A 19,996-nucleotide genomic window follows, 5' to 3' on the forward strand; every position below is an offset into this window, starting at 1 on the left:
AAGAAAATAATGTTATTGATCTTATTTTTTTTGTTAGATTTTGTAAATATTTATGGAATGCAAAAGTAGAGGGGTTTTTTATTATTTTTATTTAAAGATTGACAAGAAAAATGAATTGAAATAGGAATCTGTACATAGCAGGGCACTGAGCTATCCATTCTTAATGTTGCCCAGACCACACAAAATTGAACTGCTGCTCAAAAGAACTTTTCACATACTTCATCCTAGATTGCAATATCGAATAATTTAGGTTTGCACTTTTATTCATGATATTCATGAAGGTGAAAATCATACAGTATCCTGATGGTTGAGCTACAGAAGACAGCATCCCACTGCTGTTATATTGTTTAGGATGGGTATGACATCAACTTCCCTAACATCTTCAAATTTATCAGAATTCCAGTATGATAGAAAATTGTATTTTCCTTTAAGGTACAGATGGCTGCTTATATTCTGAGCTATTTTACGTGAAAACAAAGCCAGAAGGAATTTACTGTTTTCATTCATACCCTACCACAGTCTTGTTACAGATACAAGTGATGAGCAGGTGCACAGTAGATGGAAAGATGGTAAATGCTTTTTTGTTTTCTTTTTCTTAGAATACAACGTGCGAATTGGCATTAATGGTAGAGACGAATATTTGCAATTAGTGTTGCCTCTTGGCGTACATAAAAAAGATCTTTTAGCTCCATCTAGTGTTTACAGACTGAATTTTTAAATACCTCAAGCAAGACCTATGACCAGACCAAAACCATCTGCAACCTGTTTATTCACTCTCAATGGCACACAACTCTGCAGTATTTCCCAACCTTGCATGAATTCCTATTAAAAGTAGAGCCTGGTCGTTATTTATCTACATGATAAATTCACCTGCATTTATCTGACATGATTGACAGCTTCTCAGAGTACATTTTTACAGCAAGTGTTTAGTGTTGTCTCGGGACCATAAGCAGTTTGTAATGTCTGTACAGTAGGTAGCCAAACATGTTAACATCCTAATTGCATTTTTAAGTACTACACTAATAGATGCCAGCAGTGGCTTTTGCACTTGTCTCTGTACATGGTCATATTTCCCCAGTAGTCCCATAACTAGGGAGGGAGGAAGGAGTTACAGTGAAATTAGTTTTCATATTGTCATACAGCTCATTTATTGTAGCTGAGTGTTATGCATATATCTTCAATATTTACATAGGAAAATGAGTATTTCAGTGAAAGTTCACAGAATTCACATTCCATGAAGAAATTGTTGCTAAATTCTGTTCTCAAAAGTTGTTTTTTCCAAGGTGTGGAAGAAAAATCCAGTAAGTGGAGAGTGGTATTCCCTTCAAAAATATATAGCCAAGACAGTCTTACAAAGACTTTAGTGTGGGGATGGGAATCTCACTAACGGACATTCCTGAGTTTGATTTTAATGAGCAAACACTGTACCACCTGGCATGACAAGGCACTTAAGCAGAAAACAACGGAGAAAGGAATGCGCAGCTGGAAGGAAAAAAACAAGATAAAGACCATGAAGGCATTTCGCATGATCAGGAAGAACGGGCCAATCTGCTAGAGCATAGATGCGCGTGAACACAAGGCTATAACCTATCTGCAAGCTGCAGGTAGCGCGTGTACACTTCTGCTTGCTATAAAAGATGCTAACAAAAGGCAATAAAGGTCTTTGGTTGCCGTGTCTGCCGGAGTCCGTGCCGCTTTTCACCCCCACACTTTAGGAGGCGAAGAGGTGAGAATTTAGCCAAAATATCAATGACAGTCAAGAAATGGGAATAAAAACTGAGTTTTCACCCAGTGGTACAAAGCATAATGTTCCTGCTAGCTTTGGAGGAGACTTTGTTTTGTCTGTATGGGCACCGTAGCTTACCATTCTGACCCTACAAGTCATGGCATTTCTAGAGTGCTTCTGACCAGAAGACTTCGTTGTTTGGCTTACACGTGGTTTTTAACATACAGATGATTTTATGCTTAAAACCTGTAGAAATATAATCTCTTAGAGTGGATAGTTATATCTGTATCAGGGTAGTTTTACAGTATGGGAAGTTTAATGATGATTCTAATGGCATCCTCCTTAATGCAGTGTGCCATTTTAAGTGCACACCTGTAGTTAGTGGAGAGGTTGGGAGGTAGCATTACCCGTAGCATTATCCTACCAGGTCTTATGCAGGAATGGCAGGCACTCAGCATCTCCATCCTTTTCTTTGTTGTATTGAAGAGAGGCTTTGTTTTAGGAGCTGTGAGATTACACGAGCAAAATGGAGGTATCGGTAAATCTGTAAGGCCAACCACACTGTTTTCTGCATTGCTCCCAAAAATCTGCTTCTCTTGAAATGCCAGTGTTGAATTACCACTACAGGGGAAAGACATGTGGCTAGCGTGGATATTTAAAGATCATTCCTTTATGTTTATATTTAAAATACTGTATTCACTCTAAATGCATCAATTTTTTTATAATTAGTATGTGCTCCTGCTACTTGTAACCATTCTCTTCCTTCCTACATTTCCTGTTGTCCAATTTTTATCTACATGCTATACCTAGCAGTCTTTCGGATTGTAACAAGCACATCAGCTACTTATCTAAACTTCTGGTGAATACACAGGTTTCAAGCTCACCTAGGCTAGAGCTATGATGACAAAAGTCTTTGCACCTTCTCTTTTGAGGCCAGGTTGTTAGGAAAGCTATTCTTGACAATAGAAGACTTGGTAAAATATCAGCACATAAACAAGAGGCCCCCTTTCTTTAGAGGTGCTGAGCATCCAGCAGCCCTTGCGACGGGTACCTTTAAACACCTTTCAAGAAGTAAGGTCTATTTGTTTTTAAAGAAATCCTGTAAATATGTGGGCACTGCTACTTCTGTAGTTGTAAGTTTATCTAAAATAAAAAGTTATTCTTGTATGTGGAAGAGGATACGATCCATTCAGCAGTCTTACATTCAAAATCTAGATCTTCAGAAAAAGACTTTTTATTTTAAACCTAAACAAGGAATTTTTAAATAGGGAGCTGTCTTTGGAGGAAAGGCTGTTTCCAGCTAGCACCTTTAGTTCCAACTCCTGTACATTAGCAGACCTGTCACTTAGGAGGCAGGGTGTCATTGCAGCTTTGCTAGATGTGTGGCAATATTAGTTATCAAATCAGTGTTGTTTTCTTCCTACTTAGGTTTCCGAGACCTGAAAGGGAAACAAGGAGAGAAAATTTACCATTTATTACTATTGCTGCTTTCTCTGCCTTAATGGCTTCCAAAGTAGAGCTTTTTTCCTAACAGAACCACTGAGTTGTATTAGTTACAGATATATTAATAATATGAGAGCTTTTCTCACTCTTTCAGAAACTTGGGAATGACACAACTCCCAGAGAGTCTTTTGACACGGCGATGAGCTCAGAACGACTGGATGGAAGTGGTACAGGTACATTTTGGTTTTCCTGGTATAAACTTTGTCTAGAAAACGCAAAATGCCCAACCTCAAAATCTCACTTCCCTCTCCACATTGTGTGCCTACAGTTGCTTAAGCTAAATATGAACTTACGCTAAGTGGAAAGGATTAGAAACAAAGCTCACTTTTTGCACTGTGTTTGACAGCATTTTTCATGAAGTCGGCTCTGGGGCTGAGTTGACGGCTCAGCTTTTACTCTTGTGCTCCACGTTGCACAGGAGGGAAAGTACTCTGTGCGTGTGCCTGGGGCGCCTTCCAAAGGGTGCTGACGTGTAATGGGATCAGCAAAGCTGAAGCTGAACCCAGGAGCCAGCAAAAATGTCTGTGCATGAAGAAGTGAAACTCCTGAATACACCTGATGACCTAAACATGACCGATTTGCAAGTTTATAGCAGTCAGTGCAGGTACCAGCTTGAGTAGTCCTGGCTTTCAGCTGTTTGAATGGACATCTCATAGGCAATGGCAGCTGCCTCTTCCCAGGGTTTACCCAGCTTGACTGAAGCCAGGGCTGTCTGTAAAGCTGCGGAGGCCCCTGGACACTGCACGCATGCACCAGGGCTGTCTGCAAAGTTGCGGAGGCCCCTGGACACTGCACACATGCACAAAATGACTCTCCATCATGTACAAAGTGGAGTCCAGCCTTGCAGTGCTTACAGCACCAATTCCCTCTGCACTTAGTCCTGCTGTGCCCTTGTCAAGCTATAGTCCTGGGCCCTGGACTATGTAGGCACATGGCAGTGCCTACAATGCAGCCATCTCAGGACAAGATGAAATTCTGGTCTCTGCATACTCTTGGAACTGGCCAGTGAAGTGTTCAAAAGGGATTTAGCTCTGGTGATTTGTGCATACCACATTCACTGGACTGAAAGGAGTAGGCTGAACTAGGAAATCCAGGTCTGATTTCTCAATAGCGGTGGTAGGTATCCTGCAAGCACGGCCCATAGGGTTGCCAAAACATACAGAAGCAAGGCTGAAAACACAGGCTGAAATCAAAATCCAAATGTGGCCATCTTGGTTGAGCACTTCAGAAATCGATTTTGAAGTTTTACACCTTTCTAAAGCTAGTTTTAAAAGACAGCATATTTAGAGCATCCTGAACTCTATAAATCAGCACTTTTAAAGCCTGCTAATCCTTTGAGGAGGGCCTTTTGTACTATGTGTGTCTCCTGATATCATCAAACTGAAGTCAGAGGAGCAAGAATAGTCTGTGCTTGGGGCATTAGAGTAGCTGGGGGTGTCTGACCCCAATTTTTCTCTGGTCCTTGTCTCTGTATATGACACATTTCACCCCCACCTCACTGCGCTGTGCATGCCCCTTCCTTTTGGCCTCCAGCTGTCAGTTCTTTCTTTACTAGTCTTGCTTGAGAGCTCCCTGAGGCTGCTCTTCGCTGTTGCAACTACAGTTCATCTTTGTTTTGGGTTAATATATTTTAACTTACTGGGTTCTAATAAGATTAGCAGGCCTGAGGTTAGGAAGGCAAGAAAGAGAGTTAGTGGAAAATTGCTGGATGTTGCTACAGGAGAACTATAGATAGTGGTGCAGAAGGAGAATAAGGGGGTTTTTTTATTCCTTGCTTCATGTCTGGATGTTGCCTGCTTTTTTGTATGCACACACTCACAGGTGGAGAAGGTGTCCTGCTGTTTTGCTTGCAGCATGAAAGTCTATTGCATGCATGCAGACACAAACTCTCCCTGTCACGCACTCGCACAAATATATATGCACCACACAACTCTCTATGGTTTGCCAGAGTTTAACTCCAGCTGGGCTGAAAAACAGCTACATAAGCTGGAAAAAGGTATTGGAGATGGGCTTGCGACAAACGATATCAACACTCCCCTCCCTCCCGCTGCCGTTGAAATGTCTGTGCTCAGCACTTTTGTAACAAGTAGGATTTCTGAATGGGAATAGCAGGTAGGTAGGTCAAGTCAGCATCTGTGCGCACATACTTGGCTTTGCCAAGTACCAAGGCTACCAGTCTGCATTTCAGTTAGTCTGTAATTCTCTTCTGAGAATAAAGATGTGACAATTGGTGAAAGTCCCAAGCTAACATACAAGTTCCAAGATTATCGTTATACCTGCTATGTACAAGCCTTCAACCTTCTGAAAGCTGCAGAGTAGGAAAGTAGGGCAGGCATTTTGCTTGTTTGCAACCTAGAGTCCAGCAGGCTTTCTACCAACTTGCACAGCTAGATAGGACTGATTTATTGCTTGGAAGTCAGTGTAGTTTAATCTTGTAAATACCTTGGTCCTTGTTTGGGATAAATATGTTGATCAATTTGCTAATGTGTGGAAACTGTAATCCATATACAGTGTTATTAGATAAATCAAAATATTATATAAAGAATACTTTGATCTCGGCTAAGTTTCAAAATCTCCTCTAGAGCTTACTAAAAGCAACAAATAATAAGATGTAGCCTGCTGATCACACGTTGGGGATTTATTTTCTGGGCCAGGATTTCTTTGTTGATCTTGGATACCCAACCTTTTGTCTGTAGAGGCACAAAACAGCCAGAGGCTGCCTTTTCCACTGATCCATCGCTGCTTTCTCAGCAGGTAGGCTGTACCATCTGCTCCCAGAAATATGAAGGAAGAATAAGGTCCAGCCAGCCATCACCCCAAATGTATTAGAAAGGGGGAGATTGCCATCATCTCTGAGGCAACTGAATTATGAAGCTTAGCACGTGTAAGAAGTAGTGGGTTTAGATGCTTTTCTTGCAGTGATTTTGAATAAAACGTTAGGGGTCCTCTTACACACTCACACAGCAATGCAGCAGTGATATGTGAGCTAATGATGGTATTTTCCACACAAGCATATCTGTGCACAGAGCCTTCTGTGTTGCAGGAGACTTTATTTTATGTATCTATTTATTTTAGTGCCTAAACTCCAGCAGACCCTTCCAGAGAGTCGGTTTGCCTCGAATAAAGGTGACTCCATCTCAGCATCATCAGAAAAAAATTCAAAAGCTGAACCAAAGGCAGAAGCTGGTGCAAAGGCAAGAAGTTCTTCCAATACACCGACCAGCCCAAAACCCCCACTGCAGTCAACAAAGCCCAGCCTGGCAGGACGACCCACGGTGCCACAGAAACCACGCTCTGCCTCTCGTACCGGTGAGGAGCTCTCTGGGCATTCATTATCCCCAGCTGGGTACTTCTGAGTGGTGGTTGTGTGGGCTATGGGGGAGACACCCATGGCTACATCCTGAACAGAAGTTAAATGCAGAGGGACAGGTTCTTCAGTCACTTGCTCTTGATTTGCATCCTTCTTTTCCACCTCCCTCTGCCCTAATTCAAATTAAAGAATGGTTTAATCTGTGATCTACAATAGTAAAGCCTGAGGAGAAGCAATAGCAGCAGCGGCAGAGCTGCTTTGAGTTATCCTGCTTTCACGGAAAAGGTGAGCATAGAAAGCTACTTCAGCATCAAAGCCCTGTTGTAGTAGCACTGACGAAAATAACTATTTTCTCTAAACACCTGGCTCTAAATACTAAAGTCCTTGGGGTTTTCTGGCAGGCTGCTCTTAGCCCTTCAAGTAAATGCCTGTTATTCTTGGTAACTTGCACAAACCGCACGACTCACTCTCACACTCTTTTTCCTCATTTTGCCTTTGTTTCTTTCCTTACTGCTTTTGACTGGAAATAATTGTAACTGTGCTTTTATAACCCTGCAAGACTGCCAATAGAATGACTATTAATTTCTGCTCTGTCCTAACCTCCTGCCCAGATATTATCTCAAGGTTTCCAATAGTGGGAAGTATTTCAGCAGATCTCCCATACATTTGTCTGTCCGCTATTTAACAGGCCAGTGTCACAACCCCGTCTTCCCAAAGTACAGCTACTGCAGTTGAGGGGAATTCAATGCTAGTTACTGACTCCCCCAGTAGCTATGGCAAATACAGCTTATTAATTGCTAATGACTGAAAAACGTGAGCATAGCCATCTGTGAGAGCTTGCAGACCTCTAGGCTTTTCCCATACTCACTGTTGACCTTAGAAAGATGTCAGTTCTGGTGAGGACGAGGGGGCAGAGGGATATTACAGCCTCCTCCCTGCCCTTGATGTGTAACCTGAGCATTACTTAGTCTCTGCACTCCAGTGGGTAGAATGTTGTTCAAATACAGAATCACCTTCAGGTTTTAGATGGCTTTAAGTTTATTTTATTGACCATTTTAGAAATGGTCATAAAAGTGAGACGTGTCGGGTAAGATGCTTCCGAAGATGAATACAATAGGAAAGCATGGCTTATTTGGTGATGCTTAATCTGTAAAATAGGCAGTGTGTTATCTCAAAATCTTAGGTATCAGAAAGACCTGAGCTATCTGTTTCTGCCAGCTCCTATTTCCTGCAGAGAGAGCGTACTGTGGGTTTAACACAGAGAGTAATTAATATTTACTCATAATAGGCCAGCTCCTCGGGTGGCAGTAAAAGCAGCACCATCTCTGTTGCAGTCTAACTTCTATCCTAGTACTTGTAGCAACCTGCTGGCTAAGCACACCCAGGCAACGTGACTAAGAAGCCAAGCAATAATCTTATTTACGCTCTTGCTCCTGTTGTTGTTTCCAGTGGTATGGCCAAACTAATGGTAGCAAATTTTTGCCGAGTAATCTGAGGGCAAAGGAACACAGCTTCGATGTCCACAAATTATCAAAGACTGAAAGTGGTTCCTCAATAAAGCACATAACAGCTTTAGTTCAGAAATATATAGCTGTGTTTGCCAAGCACTGTGCTCATCCATGTGTTGATGCCGAGCTTCCCAAAGCAACTGGCTTCACAGGCACATCAAAAGCATGGAGAAGGTCCAAGAATTGGTCTATCTGTTCAGATCAAGTTGCATTTGGAAGGTCATCACTTTTCTGTGCTGAAAGTAAAAAGATTGACTCCTTTGTGGTGGCTTCTCAACAGAGATAAATTCCTATTAATTTCCAGTATGCAACTGAATTAACTCATTGTACAAATATGCAATACAGGTGATACTGTGAGTTCCTTTTTTTTTCTATCAGTACTAATGTATCTTCCTAGTTCCTCAGTTGCGTACATATGCCACTATTTACTCCTTGGGAAGCAAACATGCAAGCAGTTTAAGTAATCCATTGTAGCTGTACTTCCCTACTGTCCAAACGAAGGCTGTCCAGTGTAAGACTGAAAAGGACTGTTCCTGTAAGGGCTGTAAATATGGTAGTCAACTTGCCATACATAACATGTATCCAGCCTCTTAGAGAAACAAGATATCCAGATGGTTTAAACTATGAATCTGAATTTAAGTTCCAGATTTCCTCACAGTCTAGAAAATGAAGTATTTCTTCTGTTTAGAAAATCTTTGCGGATGCTATCATGTTATGTACTGGCAATTTATTCCTGGAGGTACAGAGTTCTGTAGGCTATTTATGAAATTTGTTTCCCTGGTTCACTTTTACGCCTTATAACTGTGAAACAGGACATCTAAATTGATCATTTCATTATGTTTCAGGACAATAAAAATATAAATAGAACAAATATTACCAAAAATCCATCCAAAATAATTTTCAGCTGTTCTTTACAAATTGCATCCTTATGTCTTGCAGGAAATTCAGTTGGTCCCATCAGATTTCTGTTTCTGCTACAATAGCAGTACACGTTAAAAATGCTGAAATTCAGATCTTTGCTTTGGCTATTAAAATTCTTTCACCTGGACTGAGGGCCATCGTGCGTTCTCTTGACATAATGTAAATTCCTGAATCCTTCTTTTTCTGACACAGATTCTAGCTGTTTCTTGTTTGTGTATCGTGTTGAGGTTTGGCCCATCATAACAGCACCATTTCTGTGAGCTACAGCGCAAATATAACTTCTCACCCTTTTGTTCATGGTACTCCACAGAGGATGCTCCGGAGTCTCCCTCCGGCCCCAGTTCCCCAAAAGTTGCCCTCCTTCCACCTGTGCTGAAGAAAATTCCTTCTGATAAAGAAAAGGATGGTCAGAGCAGCCCCTCAGTCAGATCGTTTTCTCAAGAAGGTAGGAGTGTTGGTGTAACTGTTGTTCCAGCGTGCTTGTCTTCTACTAGAATTCAATGTGTCATTGTCCCCTGATTTGTTTTCACTGGGAAGGGAAAAGGGTTACTCATTTGGAGGAAAAAAGAGCAAGGAAAGTGTATCTGGTCACCTGTTCCTCATCTCCTCCACCCCTGGGTTGGTGCTTTATATTTTCTTCCTTTGATCAAACCAAGTGAAGGATTAATCCCTTGGTATTAATGATGCCGCTGAACAATTAAGGGACTCTTGTGTTGTGTATATTATGGTTTAGCTTGTCTGAACCGAGATGCTGATTGGTATTGGTCACACACAATAATGTGAAATGCAGCTTTGTGGTTCAGCACATTTCCAGGGGAGCAGCCACAACTTTGTTCCTTGCAGCCAGCCTGTTGCTCTGTTTGTACTCCTCCTTTCTGTGGGGTCGCTGCATGTGACTGAGTTCGCCTCCTCCTCGGGCAATGAGTCTCTGTGTGCCAGGGCAGGGGTTGGTACCTTTTATGCACAACAGTAGGCTGCTGCCTTGTCTTTGCTGCTTTTCATGTGTGCGCTGGATTTCTACTTTTGCTGATGCGTTTCGTTGCCCACAGTTGGCTCTTAGAAGAGCTAAGGCTTCCTCTGATAGCATAGGATACGTGGAGGAGTAGTCACAGAAATGTTGCTGAGCATGGTGTTAGCTGACACAAATGACAACATTTGAAATCTGGGGGTGAGACCTCTTCCTTCCTGTGACTCTCCTCAAGAAAGACATCCAAGGTGATTCCCATCACTTAAGCTGTGAGATAAAGGGGTGCCCTTTCACACTCTGCCAGCAGTTTTTCATAGTGTAGGATGGGGGCAAACAAGTCAAGGCAGATACGTAACACTGGGTTGTGAAGACTGAGCAGTTGTGCTGCCCACAGAGCCCACTGTTACCCTCTAGATGAGAGGAGGAGCGAAGCCATCCCCAAAGCAGGATGGTCCAGACGTATATTTTGAGAAGCTTCTCCCTTTCTCTCCTAAAACTACCATTTCCTTTATGAAACAACTTACCTCACAGTCTGGGTGTTGCTCTGCTCGGAAAATTGTTGCTGTGGTGGCTATCATTTGGTGACCACATGATAGCACACGTAGGGTTTTTGTCTACAGGTTTTGACTCTCGCTTCAGCTACCTTTATGATACCGTTGGGCTGCTCTTGTGCCATAAAGGTAGCCCAGCAGAACCACCACAATCTCACTGAATTACGTAGAAGTAGCAGGACACGACACACCCAAGGACCTCTCCTGTGTCTGGAAAGAGCTGAGGGTTCAGATGGTCCATGGCTGTGGACTGCTAAAAGCAGCCACAGTCTGTGGTTCAGGGTCTGGAAAAGACAGCAGGGTGTCTGAAGTGCCTCTCGGTGGCTGTGGCATTATGAGGGCTGCAAGGCAGAATAGAGCCTGTTTATTCTCCTGCCTTTAGTCCCATCAGAGCCTGTGTTGAGACAGGTGAACTGGGCTACAGCTTAGGGATCAGACTCGCTACACTGGTGCCATCATCTTGAGAATGGTTGCAGTGAAAGGCTCTTGCCACGACAGACTCTCTGAGCTGCTGTCTGCTAACTGCATATGCTAGAGTCCCTGTTTTCTCACCAGCTTTTCACCAGACTGCGAGAGAGAACTTGTTACTACATAACTAGAGAAATACAATGTAATAGGACTTGTTGCAGCTACATTTCAACTTGAGGTTAACCTCACCATTTCTGTACTATATGCCTTCTACATCTCCCTGTCATGAGAGGGGACATATTGGAGAAGCAGGGAATATGGGATCGTAACTACAATTCTTTTGTGTTACAGCAATCTCTAACACAGCAGAGATTTGACAAGGTTTTGCAACTTGTGCTTGTCACATGAGGAGAGGGACGATCACTTTATTTTTAAAACATGTTTTCTGTTTGCAAATCCTTACACAAAAGGGGTCAGATGCTGTGCTTTCCCCACTCCTTGCTACCTTAGACCTCCACAGACAACTTGGACAAACACAGGGTTTTCTAGTTGCCACTACATTGCACTGTACGAATTTTATCAATAATAGTTTAGAATGGCTAAAATGGGGTTTCCAGGTCCTTATGGAGCTGCTATGCTTTGCATAAAATTGTTCAGGAAAGAGTAAATTCTATTTCTTTTATTTTTTGCTCTTTTTCAGTTTTGCCTTTTTATTTATTACTGTTCTACTTCATTCAGTCATTCCTCTGTCCTTGCTTTCTGCCGCCTTTCAGGCTAGCATGCTCAGTTTATTTCTGCAACTGGTAAATCACTGCAAATCTGCCTCCTAAGTTAGTAAACAAAATTGTATCTCCTGCGAAAGAAAGCTGCAAATTAGATGATACTTGATTATAAAATTGCTTTATGTTAATGAGTTTAACTGTACTATGTTGGACAATCTCAAAATACACCTCTTTACACGGCGTACCTGTAAGATCGGGCTGCAGTTACCAACATACGCAACTATCTGGACTAAATTTAAGCAAGCATCTGGCATATTGACTACTACTCTTTGAACAATTGATTAAACGGGATGGATAAGTGAAATTATTTATTTACTTTCTATATGTGGGCCTACAGAACAGCTTAGAGGGAATAAATGAATCCTTTTCCCTGCTAGAGCAAACAGGAGATTGTCAAAAGAGAGATACAGCTCATGACTGTGCCAAGCCATCCGGCAGCGTGAAAACCACTTCGGGGCAGTATTCTACCAGTGCAGAAGAGGAAGCTAATGTGCTTGGGCAGAGGAAGGCACAGCCAACTTCTGGTTAGAAGTTTTCATTTTTCATCGAGACGGTGCTTCATAACTGGCACTAACAATCGCTAAGAAACTGTAATAGCAAAGAAACCACAAAAGGGTGTGGGTTTGTCACTGGATTATGAGAAAGGTAAAAATCTCATGGGATGCTAATTATCTTTCTGCCCGCATGGGAACTATATGGTGTGAAAAAATGTCCAGATGAGAAATGCAGGTGCATTTTTCCTTCATGGCAACGCCAGTGACCAGTACCATATAGCACCTGCAGCCCCTCTGCAGAAGAGGGCTCATTACAAACCGTGATTGCTCATTGCAGTGACGCCGGCACGCTGCCGTGTAAGTACGCTGCAGGTAGACTATCCACTGCTTTGTGTGCTTACATACCTTTCCTTTTCCAGATGCGTGCACTGAAGTATTTCAAAACACACTTCAGCCTGAATATTGTTAGTGCCAGTTTCAGTACATCGCTCACAAAACTATTTGAGAACTGGATAAATCAGCTTATTTTGACATAGTACTTTGCTTTTCAGCTGCATAAACAAACAAAAAACCACCAAAAGAACCCAAACCCAGCACTGTGCTGCATGCTTAAGCCGCACTTCCTGAAGAGCAGTTTTGACTTACAGCCTACTGAATGAGTTTGCTATAAAAATGTTTGGTTGATCAATGTGTTTTTAAAATATAAAAGCTTCTGTTCTCAAATGGTACATGTTTACATGCTTCCCTTTACCTCTTACCTGGTTTGTTTAAACAATGAATCAAAATTACTTTTTTCCTGAAGTATTTTAGTGAGGTATTTGAACATCTTATGCAATTACATTTACCCACAGTTTTTCTATTTATAAGACATCATGTATCCCTTATGTAACATCCTCAGCCCAAACTGATTTCCTTTTCATATTGTAGATCAAACTTAGCCCACCCAAACATGGAGCCTCTCCTCCCCATCATAATCAAATTATTATATTTTAGTTTATTCTAAGAAATCTCTTTGATAAAGTAAGTTTCAAAAACTGAGATGCTGCCGCAGATCTATGCAGGTCACCTGTGTATGGTTTCCTCGGGGCAAGGGTAAGCTCTTGTGGCAGAAGCCTGCTTGCAGTATGTGGACTTAAATGCCTGATACATTTCTCAGGTATTTTGGGGGCAAACCACCTGTCTCGATTTATCAGGCCATAAATAAAATGGCTGCTGCAGGATGTGTTCTGGGTTTTGTTTGAAGAGTGAATGGAGGCTCAAACAAAGGCCATGTAATTAGTAGGAGCTGTAAGTATCAAGAACGACTCAAAATTTCCAGGCACCTATTTCTTTGAAAAGCAGTGGTGTTTGCAAAGGTAGAAATGCCTAAATTTTTTTTACAGAATTTAGGTATCTTAATCCTCTCCGATTCCATTAAATAGCTTTATAAACCTTTCTCAAAATCCTTTCCTCTTCTTTCACAACCTGCAAAGCCGGGATAAGAATGCAGCGAGCGTGTAGCTGCTGGCTCTTGTTTCCTCCCATATTTTGGCTAGCACAAATAAGGAAACAGGTATTTTGGACTCGGGAGAACTATTTGAGTAGCAAATGTGCCATGTGTGGGGAGGTGGGTCTCCGCAAGGCATGTGCTGGATGTGTCCGTTCTGCTTTCGTCATGGCAGAGATCCAGAACTGGACAATGTCTGTGTGAAACAAAAACGGGCCAGAGCTTTCTGTCCCCTGTTTCACAGCCTGTTGGCATGCACCAGCGCTGCCTGGGGAGTCGTGCTGTATCCCCAGGGATGCAGGGAGCATCCCTGCTGAGGCTGCCCCAGCAGCTCGGCAGCATCGGCTCCCTCGGGATTCCTCTCTTCATTTTCCACGTTCCTGGCAGACCCTAACACAGCCTGGCACAATTTGAAACGGCCACGGAGATGCGTCAGCGACAGCCTGCTGCTTGTCTGCCCCTGCTGTGGCTGGAGCTGCACGGTGGTGACAGGGCAGGCTGTCCCGTGTGGCAGTGAGGCTATAGGTGAGCGGTACACAGGGAAGGAGAGGTGGTGCTTCATGGCCACCATGGCTGCTGGTGCCTTGTTAAGAGCAGCATGCACAAATGTGAACAGGCACAAGGATGAGTGCGAACCAAAGCCAGACATCCTTATCTGAAATGGTGGAGCAAAGATTCGTAACTGTAACATATAATTTTGTGGGGGTGAAGTGAGATGACTTGCAACGAAGTCACATTTAAGGGCTACTGTGTGTTTAGAGGTTCATTTTAATTGGAAGTATGCGATTTCTAAAGCTATCAATCTTTGCGTAACATCACCCCCATTGATGTGTATAATAACTCTCTTGTTACCATAGCAATTGTAGACCACTGGTTAGACCAGAAATCTTAACAAGGTTTTACAACCTTCTTTCCAATTTATTTCAGAGCTTATAGGTTTGGGGAAAACCCCTGCCTTACCGAGATTTTAGAGTGCTGGGCAAACAAAATGGGTACTGTTTGCATTTAGATCATGGGAAGTGGGTATGTCCTCCTGCTTTCTCCACAGCAAGGTGCAGAGCCCGTGGTCTCAGCTGGAAGAGATGCAGGTTGGGCTCAGAGCCGTGGGTGTCCCCCCATCAGGGAACAGGGAGGGCATCGGGACCTGGCAGTGCTGGTGGGGCAGGGAGCAGCAGTTCAGGTAACTTGGATGCCAAGGTGAATATCTGTCCTGATTAAAGCTGCTGAGTCAAAAGGGAGAATATAAATGCGTCCTGCTAGGGAGACAGGCCTGCCTGGGACGTGCGCCGCTGGTCTGAGGGGTGCCCAGCGAGGATGTCCACCTGAGCAGTCAGGAGTGCATCGTCTGAGATCCAGCCCAGTTGAAAAAAAGAGAGTGCTGTTCTGGTTTTGAAGTGGTGTGATGCGAAGAAAGTCTCTAGGCCGTTTCTAACTGTAATGTTTATCCATGTCACGGTGAAGTACTGAGTTTCATATTTCAGGTTTGCCTGCTTGCCGACGAACAGTGGAATAAAGTTTGCCCAAACTCTCTCTCTTCTCTCTCACCTTTTTCCGGGCTGAAGAATTAAGGGGCACTTAATCCCACTAGTGCAAATGAATTCAGTGGGAGCAGGAGCAGGTCCTGTGTGCATGAATGACTTTTTTTTTAATTAATTTTCTTCCTCTCTCTTCTACAATCATTAGTAAGACCTATTTCTGTTTTATACAGCTGCGAAAAGAAGCCCTGGGCAGCAGTCTCATGAGTTCCAGGAACTGAAGCAGAGGTCCTTAAGTAAAGACGGCCATCAGGGAAGCAAGTCCAGTGACTCTGGCGAAGAAGCAGATAAAGATTTTATTTTTGTTTAGCAATCAATACAAGTGCTTCGTAGCGCAAGAGCTTTTTATAACAATCAGGGTACAGCAATCAACAGCCCTTCTAGCCAGCTGCTCTTTCACCACAGGTACATTTCCATGCAGAAAACCTGATCTTCCAATCGTGATTTACAGTGCACTCACTTGGCGTTGATTCGGTCCTTAATTTCTGTTCCGTACAATGCAGACGTTCCTTTCCATGCCTTTGCTAAAGCCAGTGATTCTTTCATGTATTCTACTTGAATTTCTCTGAAGCAGCTACAGCGTGCCCTGCATTAGGGCATTTAGAAAGCAAAGCAAATTAACTGGACACTGTCTCACACTAATACACTGTACGGCAGGTAACGTGTTGTACCGCTGAATGTAAATGTGTCAAATCTGCACGTGACTTACCTATAAATATATTCTTGCGGTATGCAATTGCACATTGTAATTATATTAAAAGAGCACACTAATAAAATAATTTGTATAGATTATATATATTAAATGCTTGGGTATGGTTTTTACATTCTCCCATCGGGAGCTTCTTTCTTCCTGTTCTCGTACTGTACATAAAGCTCCAACGCTTACATTTGTGTACTGTCAAAAAGCACAACGGAGGAGGATTTGGATGACGTTATAATCATGGTATGCTCCAACATTCATATATTAATGTATATAGTTGATTGGAATGAGGGCAATTGAAATTTTATTAATATTGCTGTTTTCTAGAGGCCTTCCTCAGTTCTGTCTGCATATTAGCTTCCTTTCAATGTGTAATTCTACGAGAAAAATAGTTCGACATCTGTAAAAACATTTCAGCTTTTGAGGGAGGGGGTGCAAATTTCACAGCTACCCACTTACATTACAGGTTGAAGGGATTTTATTCATATGTATATTTGTAACAATAAAAAATGATTTTACAACTGAAATACTAGTCTTTGTTTTTACGGCACTATTTGTGGTCTGACGGTCTCTGCCCTTTGAATGACGGCATTGTGTCAGGTAGACAAAGCGTGCAGTTAAGACAAAACCTGTGTAATCTTTTTCCGCTTCTAGTAAAATGTCTGTTCCTGCTGAAAGGGGCACATACACATCATCTTCGTAAAACTGCTGAAAGAAGATCTCTTTGCTGATCTCCTCCCTTGGGGTCTTCAGCAAAGCGGCCTTCACATGAGCCAGAAACACCTGCCATCTAAATTCTCTGTTTTGGTTCCATAGGGCAGAACAAAATTGGTTTGGTAACTCTCTCCCAAGAGCGATTTCCCTGGCCCTGCTGTGGCTTCTTGCCTGGGTAGAAATGCTCAGATACCCGTCTGTCAAACGACTGTCTGATCCCTGTGCACGTACCTCCTATTGCAGCATAACGAGCTGCTAAGCCAAAACAGTAGCCTTTTATACCAGAACGTCTTAGAAGCACTTCGTAGAGGTTTACATCTCAGAAGTAGGCTACAAGGCTGTGGGAAAGAGGTCCTGAAGGCTGGGGGTTCATGCCCGGCGTTTGCACCGTCTTGAAATTCTGTACTCGTCTAAAATCATTAAGAGACAGTTCTTCACTTTCACATACATACATTCTTGATTTATTGGGCATCAGTGAGAACAAAAGACAAATGGCAAAGGAAAACTTGAGGTGCTTGTGTTAGAAAGGAAAAATAATCCAGTCATAAATAAACTGCAATTTTTATTCCCATAGGACATGGAAAAGACAACTGTCTGAGAAGTGTGAGTGTCCAAGAAGGGTTGCCTGATTTGTTGGTTTTGTGAATTTAAGAAAATCAACAGCAAGGTTTGTGGTATTAATTTAAAAAGAAAACAGACTCTAACTTCCAAGTGCTGAGAATTTCTCTTACTTGTGCTTGATGTCCTTCTCACCAGTCATCTGAGATTGTACTGGTCCCGCTGTGAGAAACCATGGCAATAGCGTGTGCCCATCACCCTGGTATCAGTAAACCAAAGACAGGGATGTCCGAAATGCTGTAGAGAAAGCATGTGTTTGTGCTGATAAACACAAGAAGAAGAAAAGCTATAGTGCTGTAATAGTTGTCTGCTGGAGTATAAAGATTTCAGTAGACAGCAGTGTGTTTCCGTATTAGTTACGGAAAGCCTTTCCAGTCTTTATTCCAGCCATCAGCGTGTTGTGGGCAGGCTGAGTGGTGGCGAAACAGCCTTAGGGGAGTGCTAGTGTGAGCTCTTGGAGACCTGGGGTTTGGTTTTGTGTGCGTCTGTGGTTTTGGGTGTGGGGAGGAGCGATAATTTTCATTTCTTTACTATCTTTCTGCCTGGCGAGTCCAGCACTGTCAGCCCGATTGCAAAGAATTCACGTTGTGTCCAGAGTGCCCCCATTGTACCTCTTCCACATTTAAGAAATAGTGACTTTTATTTTCAGTGTCTTGAGCCCATAGAGGCCTCGGGTAAGTGCCAGTGTGTTTTGGGGAAGTAACAACCACTGTACCCTGGTGCAAAGCCAAGCTGGTTGGGAGGTTTGGGGGGTCAGGGGAGGTGCTGCCTTTCCACATGCTGTGGGCCCTCCGAAGCAGACGCACGGCTGGGGGAATCCTCGTTTCTCTTCTTGCCTCCCTGCTGCCTGAGCCGCCTTGCGGATGCTCTGCGGTCGGTCCCCTGTGCTCCCTGCCTGTCCTGGACCGTGCGCTGCCCTGGGAGGGCAAGGGGCAGAGCCCAGAAGCCACGTTCAGCTGCTTTGGTGGGATGCCAATGGCAGAGATCCCTGGAGTTCCTGGGTAGGCTGAACAGAGAGATCAGCTAGTGGTACCACTGAAAAAAGTGCTGTTACTTGTTCTCCCAGGGCATCCGTAGCATCGTTGAGTACCACCGATGCTCTGCATTCCTCCCCGTCCCACACTGGGTGCTGCCTGAGCACCTCCCACGCCAACCTCTGCCCCCGCTGCTGGCAGCACGGCTGGAAGAGAGGTGGCTTGCTCCTGGGCACGCCGCTGGCCTTCCTCTCACAGCCGAGAGCGTCTCCGCAACACCATGCTGTACGGTCTGGTCACTCAGAAAGGGCTCACGGGGTCCAGCTGGGGTTATGTCCGACACAATGGTTTGGTCCTTGGACCATGGCTGGTCTCAGGCAAGAGAGCAGCTGCATATTGCATGTTCGCTGTGTTTGGAGGTGATGGCAAGGGGGGGCAGCATCTGAGGTGACAGCGAGGTCCTCTGCATCCCTCCATGCATGCAAGCACGTGTACTGTACGACTAAATCAGAGTGAAGGACCCAGCAGCTCTGGTCACCCGGTTAGAAATGCTGCCCTGGAAGGGGTCCTAGAACCCGTGTCTCCAGTTAGAGCTGCACCTACCTGATCCAGCCTTGGGAAAAAGGGGCAAGAAGCTCTCTTGGGGGGAGCTGCCCTGCCCTTTTCTGCTCCTAAATCTGGTTTTCAGGTTTTGCCATCAAATAACTTCACCCATGATGTATGTAGCGGGAGCGCCTCCCCATCTGAGACGCGCTGGAGAAGGGCTGTGACTGCCTGCCAGGCTCCAGCGTGAACTCAGACAGCTCTACACCACATCTGCGGGACCTACTTCCCACTCCCTACTAAAGGAGGTTAAAATCTGGCTGATAGATTTTGAGCATTTTAAAGTATTCCCTGATGTGCAGTAACAACAGTAAATAGCTGCTTCCTAAGGTGGGAACAGCAATTGTCTTAAATCCTTCCCTTCCACCAGGGCCATCCGGCCGGGCTGAGACGATTTGGGAATTAATGTGGCCCATTAGTCAAAAATCTGCACGACCCACCGCACTTAACTGAGATCTGCCATCGGCATGAGCTCTTGCTGCCGCTGCTTATTAATTGATTAATGTGGAGATTATTTCTCTCTCCTGTTGCATAGAAAAAAAAGCTACTGAGAAACATTTTCTAGGCAAATACCAGAAAGCTCTGCTCCTGTTTGAAACGCTGCTTTCTTGTGGTCGTGAGAGAGCCGTGCTGCTTTCCCCACACCCAGGGATGCTAATGCTGGGTGGGCTGTGCCCGAATCCCACCTCCGGAGATTATCCTCTGCTCGTGCTGAAGCTGGGGGGAGGTTTCAGGTAGCGACGCTGTCCTTCGCTTCTCCTGGAGCTGTGGCCCAGAGGATCTCTAACAAATACAGCGCAGGTGAGCACCAGAGAGAATCATTTAATGCCAGACTCTTGCTGATCAGGCCTGGAAAGCAGAGCGGTCTTTCTCCGTCCTAAGAAAGAGTCTGTAAATGGGGAGGATGAAAATTGCTACGTAAACACATGGTGATGACCTTCTCTTTCCTTCAGACGTAGGAGATGACAAAACTCAGTTGTCTGAATCATTCCCTCTCAGTGCCGTCAGCCCTTGCCCCCTCCCTGTGAGCCCTTTCCGTAGCTCTGGGCAGGCAGCCGGCGCCCAGGGCCTCGCTGCCCAGCCCATGCCCAGCCGAAACTCTCCTAACTCCTTTGGATGCCCCAATGGCATTGCCAGCGAGTCTCTCAAAGGTTACAAACTGCTCACTGGATAACTAAAATGCCTTCAGTCTGTCG

The 19,996-nt window shown here is 43.9% G+C and overlaps 1 protein-coding gene across 5 annotated transcripts in view; it reads left to right on the forward strand.

Annotated features, from left to right (window-relative positions):
* CARMIL1 (capping protein regulator and myosin 1 linker 1) overlaps window positions 1-16,418 on the forward strand; it is a 197,505-nt gene extending 181,087 nt beyond the window's left edge. For 3 of the 5 annotated variants that reach the window (XM_076330120.1, XM_076330125.1, XM_076330122.1), the window contains 5 exons: window positions 3,324-3,402; window positions 6,305-6,538; window positions 9,279-9,413; window positions 12,054-12,200; window positions 15,365-16,418. In XM_076330120.1, coding sequence (XP_076186235.1) covers window positions 3,324-3,402; window positions 6,305-6,538; window positions 9,279-9,413; window positions 12,054-12,200; window positions 15,365-15,501 — 732 coding nt within the window. In that variant the 3' untranslated portion in view covers window positions 15,502-16,418. The remainder of the gene's footprint in view (window positions 1-3,323; window positions 3,403-6,304; window positions 6,539-9,278; window positions 9,414-12,053; window positions 12,201-15,364) is intronic. The other 2 variants (XM_076330123.1, XM_076330124.1) reach the window with 1 other exon arrangement.
* The last annotated feature ends 3,578 nt before the right edge of the window (window positions 16,419-19,996 follow it).

The sequence above is a fragment of the Aptenodytes patagonicus genome, chromosome 2, assembly GCF_965638725.1.
Source record: "Aptenodytes patagonicus chromosome 2, bAptPat1.pri.cur, whole genome shotgun sequence".
Lineage (NCBI taxonomy): Eukaryota > Metazoa > Chordata > Aves > Sphenisciformes > Spheniscidae > Aptenodytes > Aptenodytes patagonicus.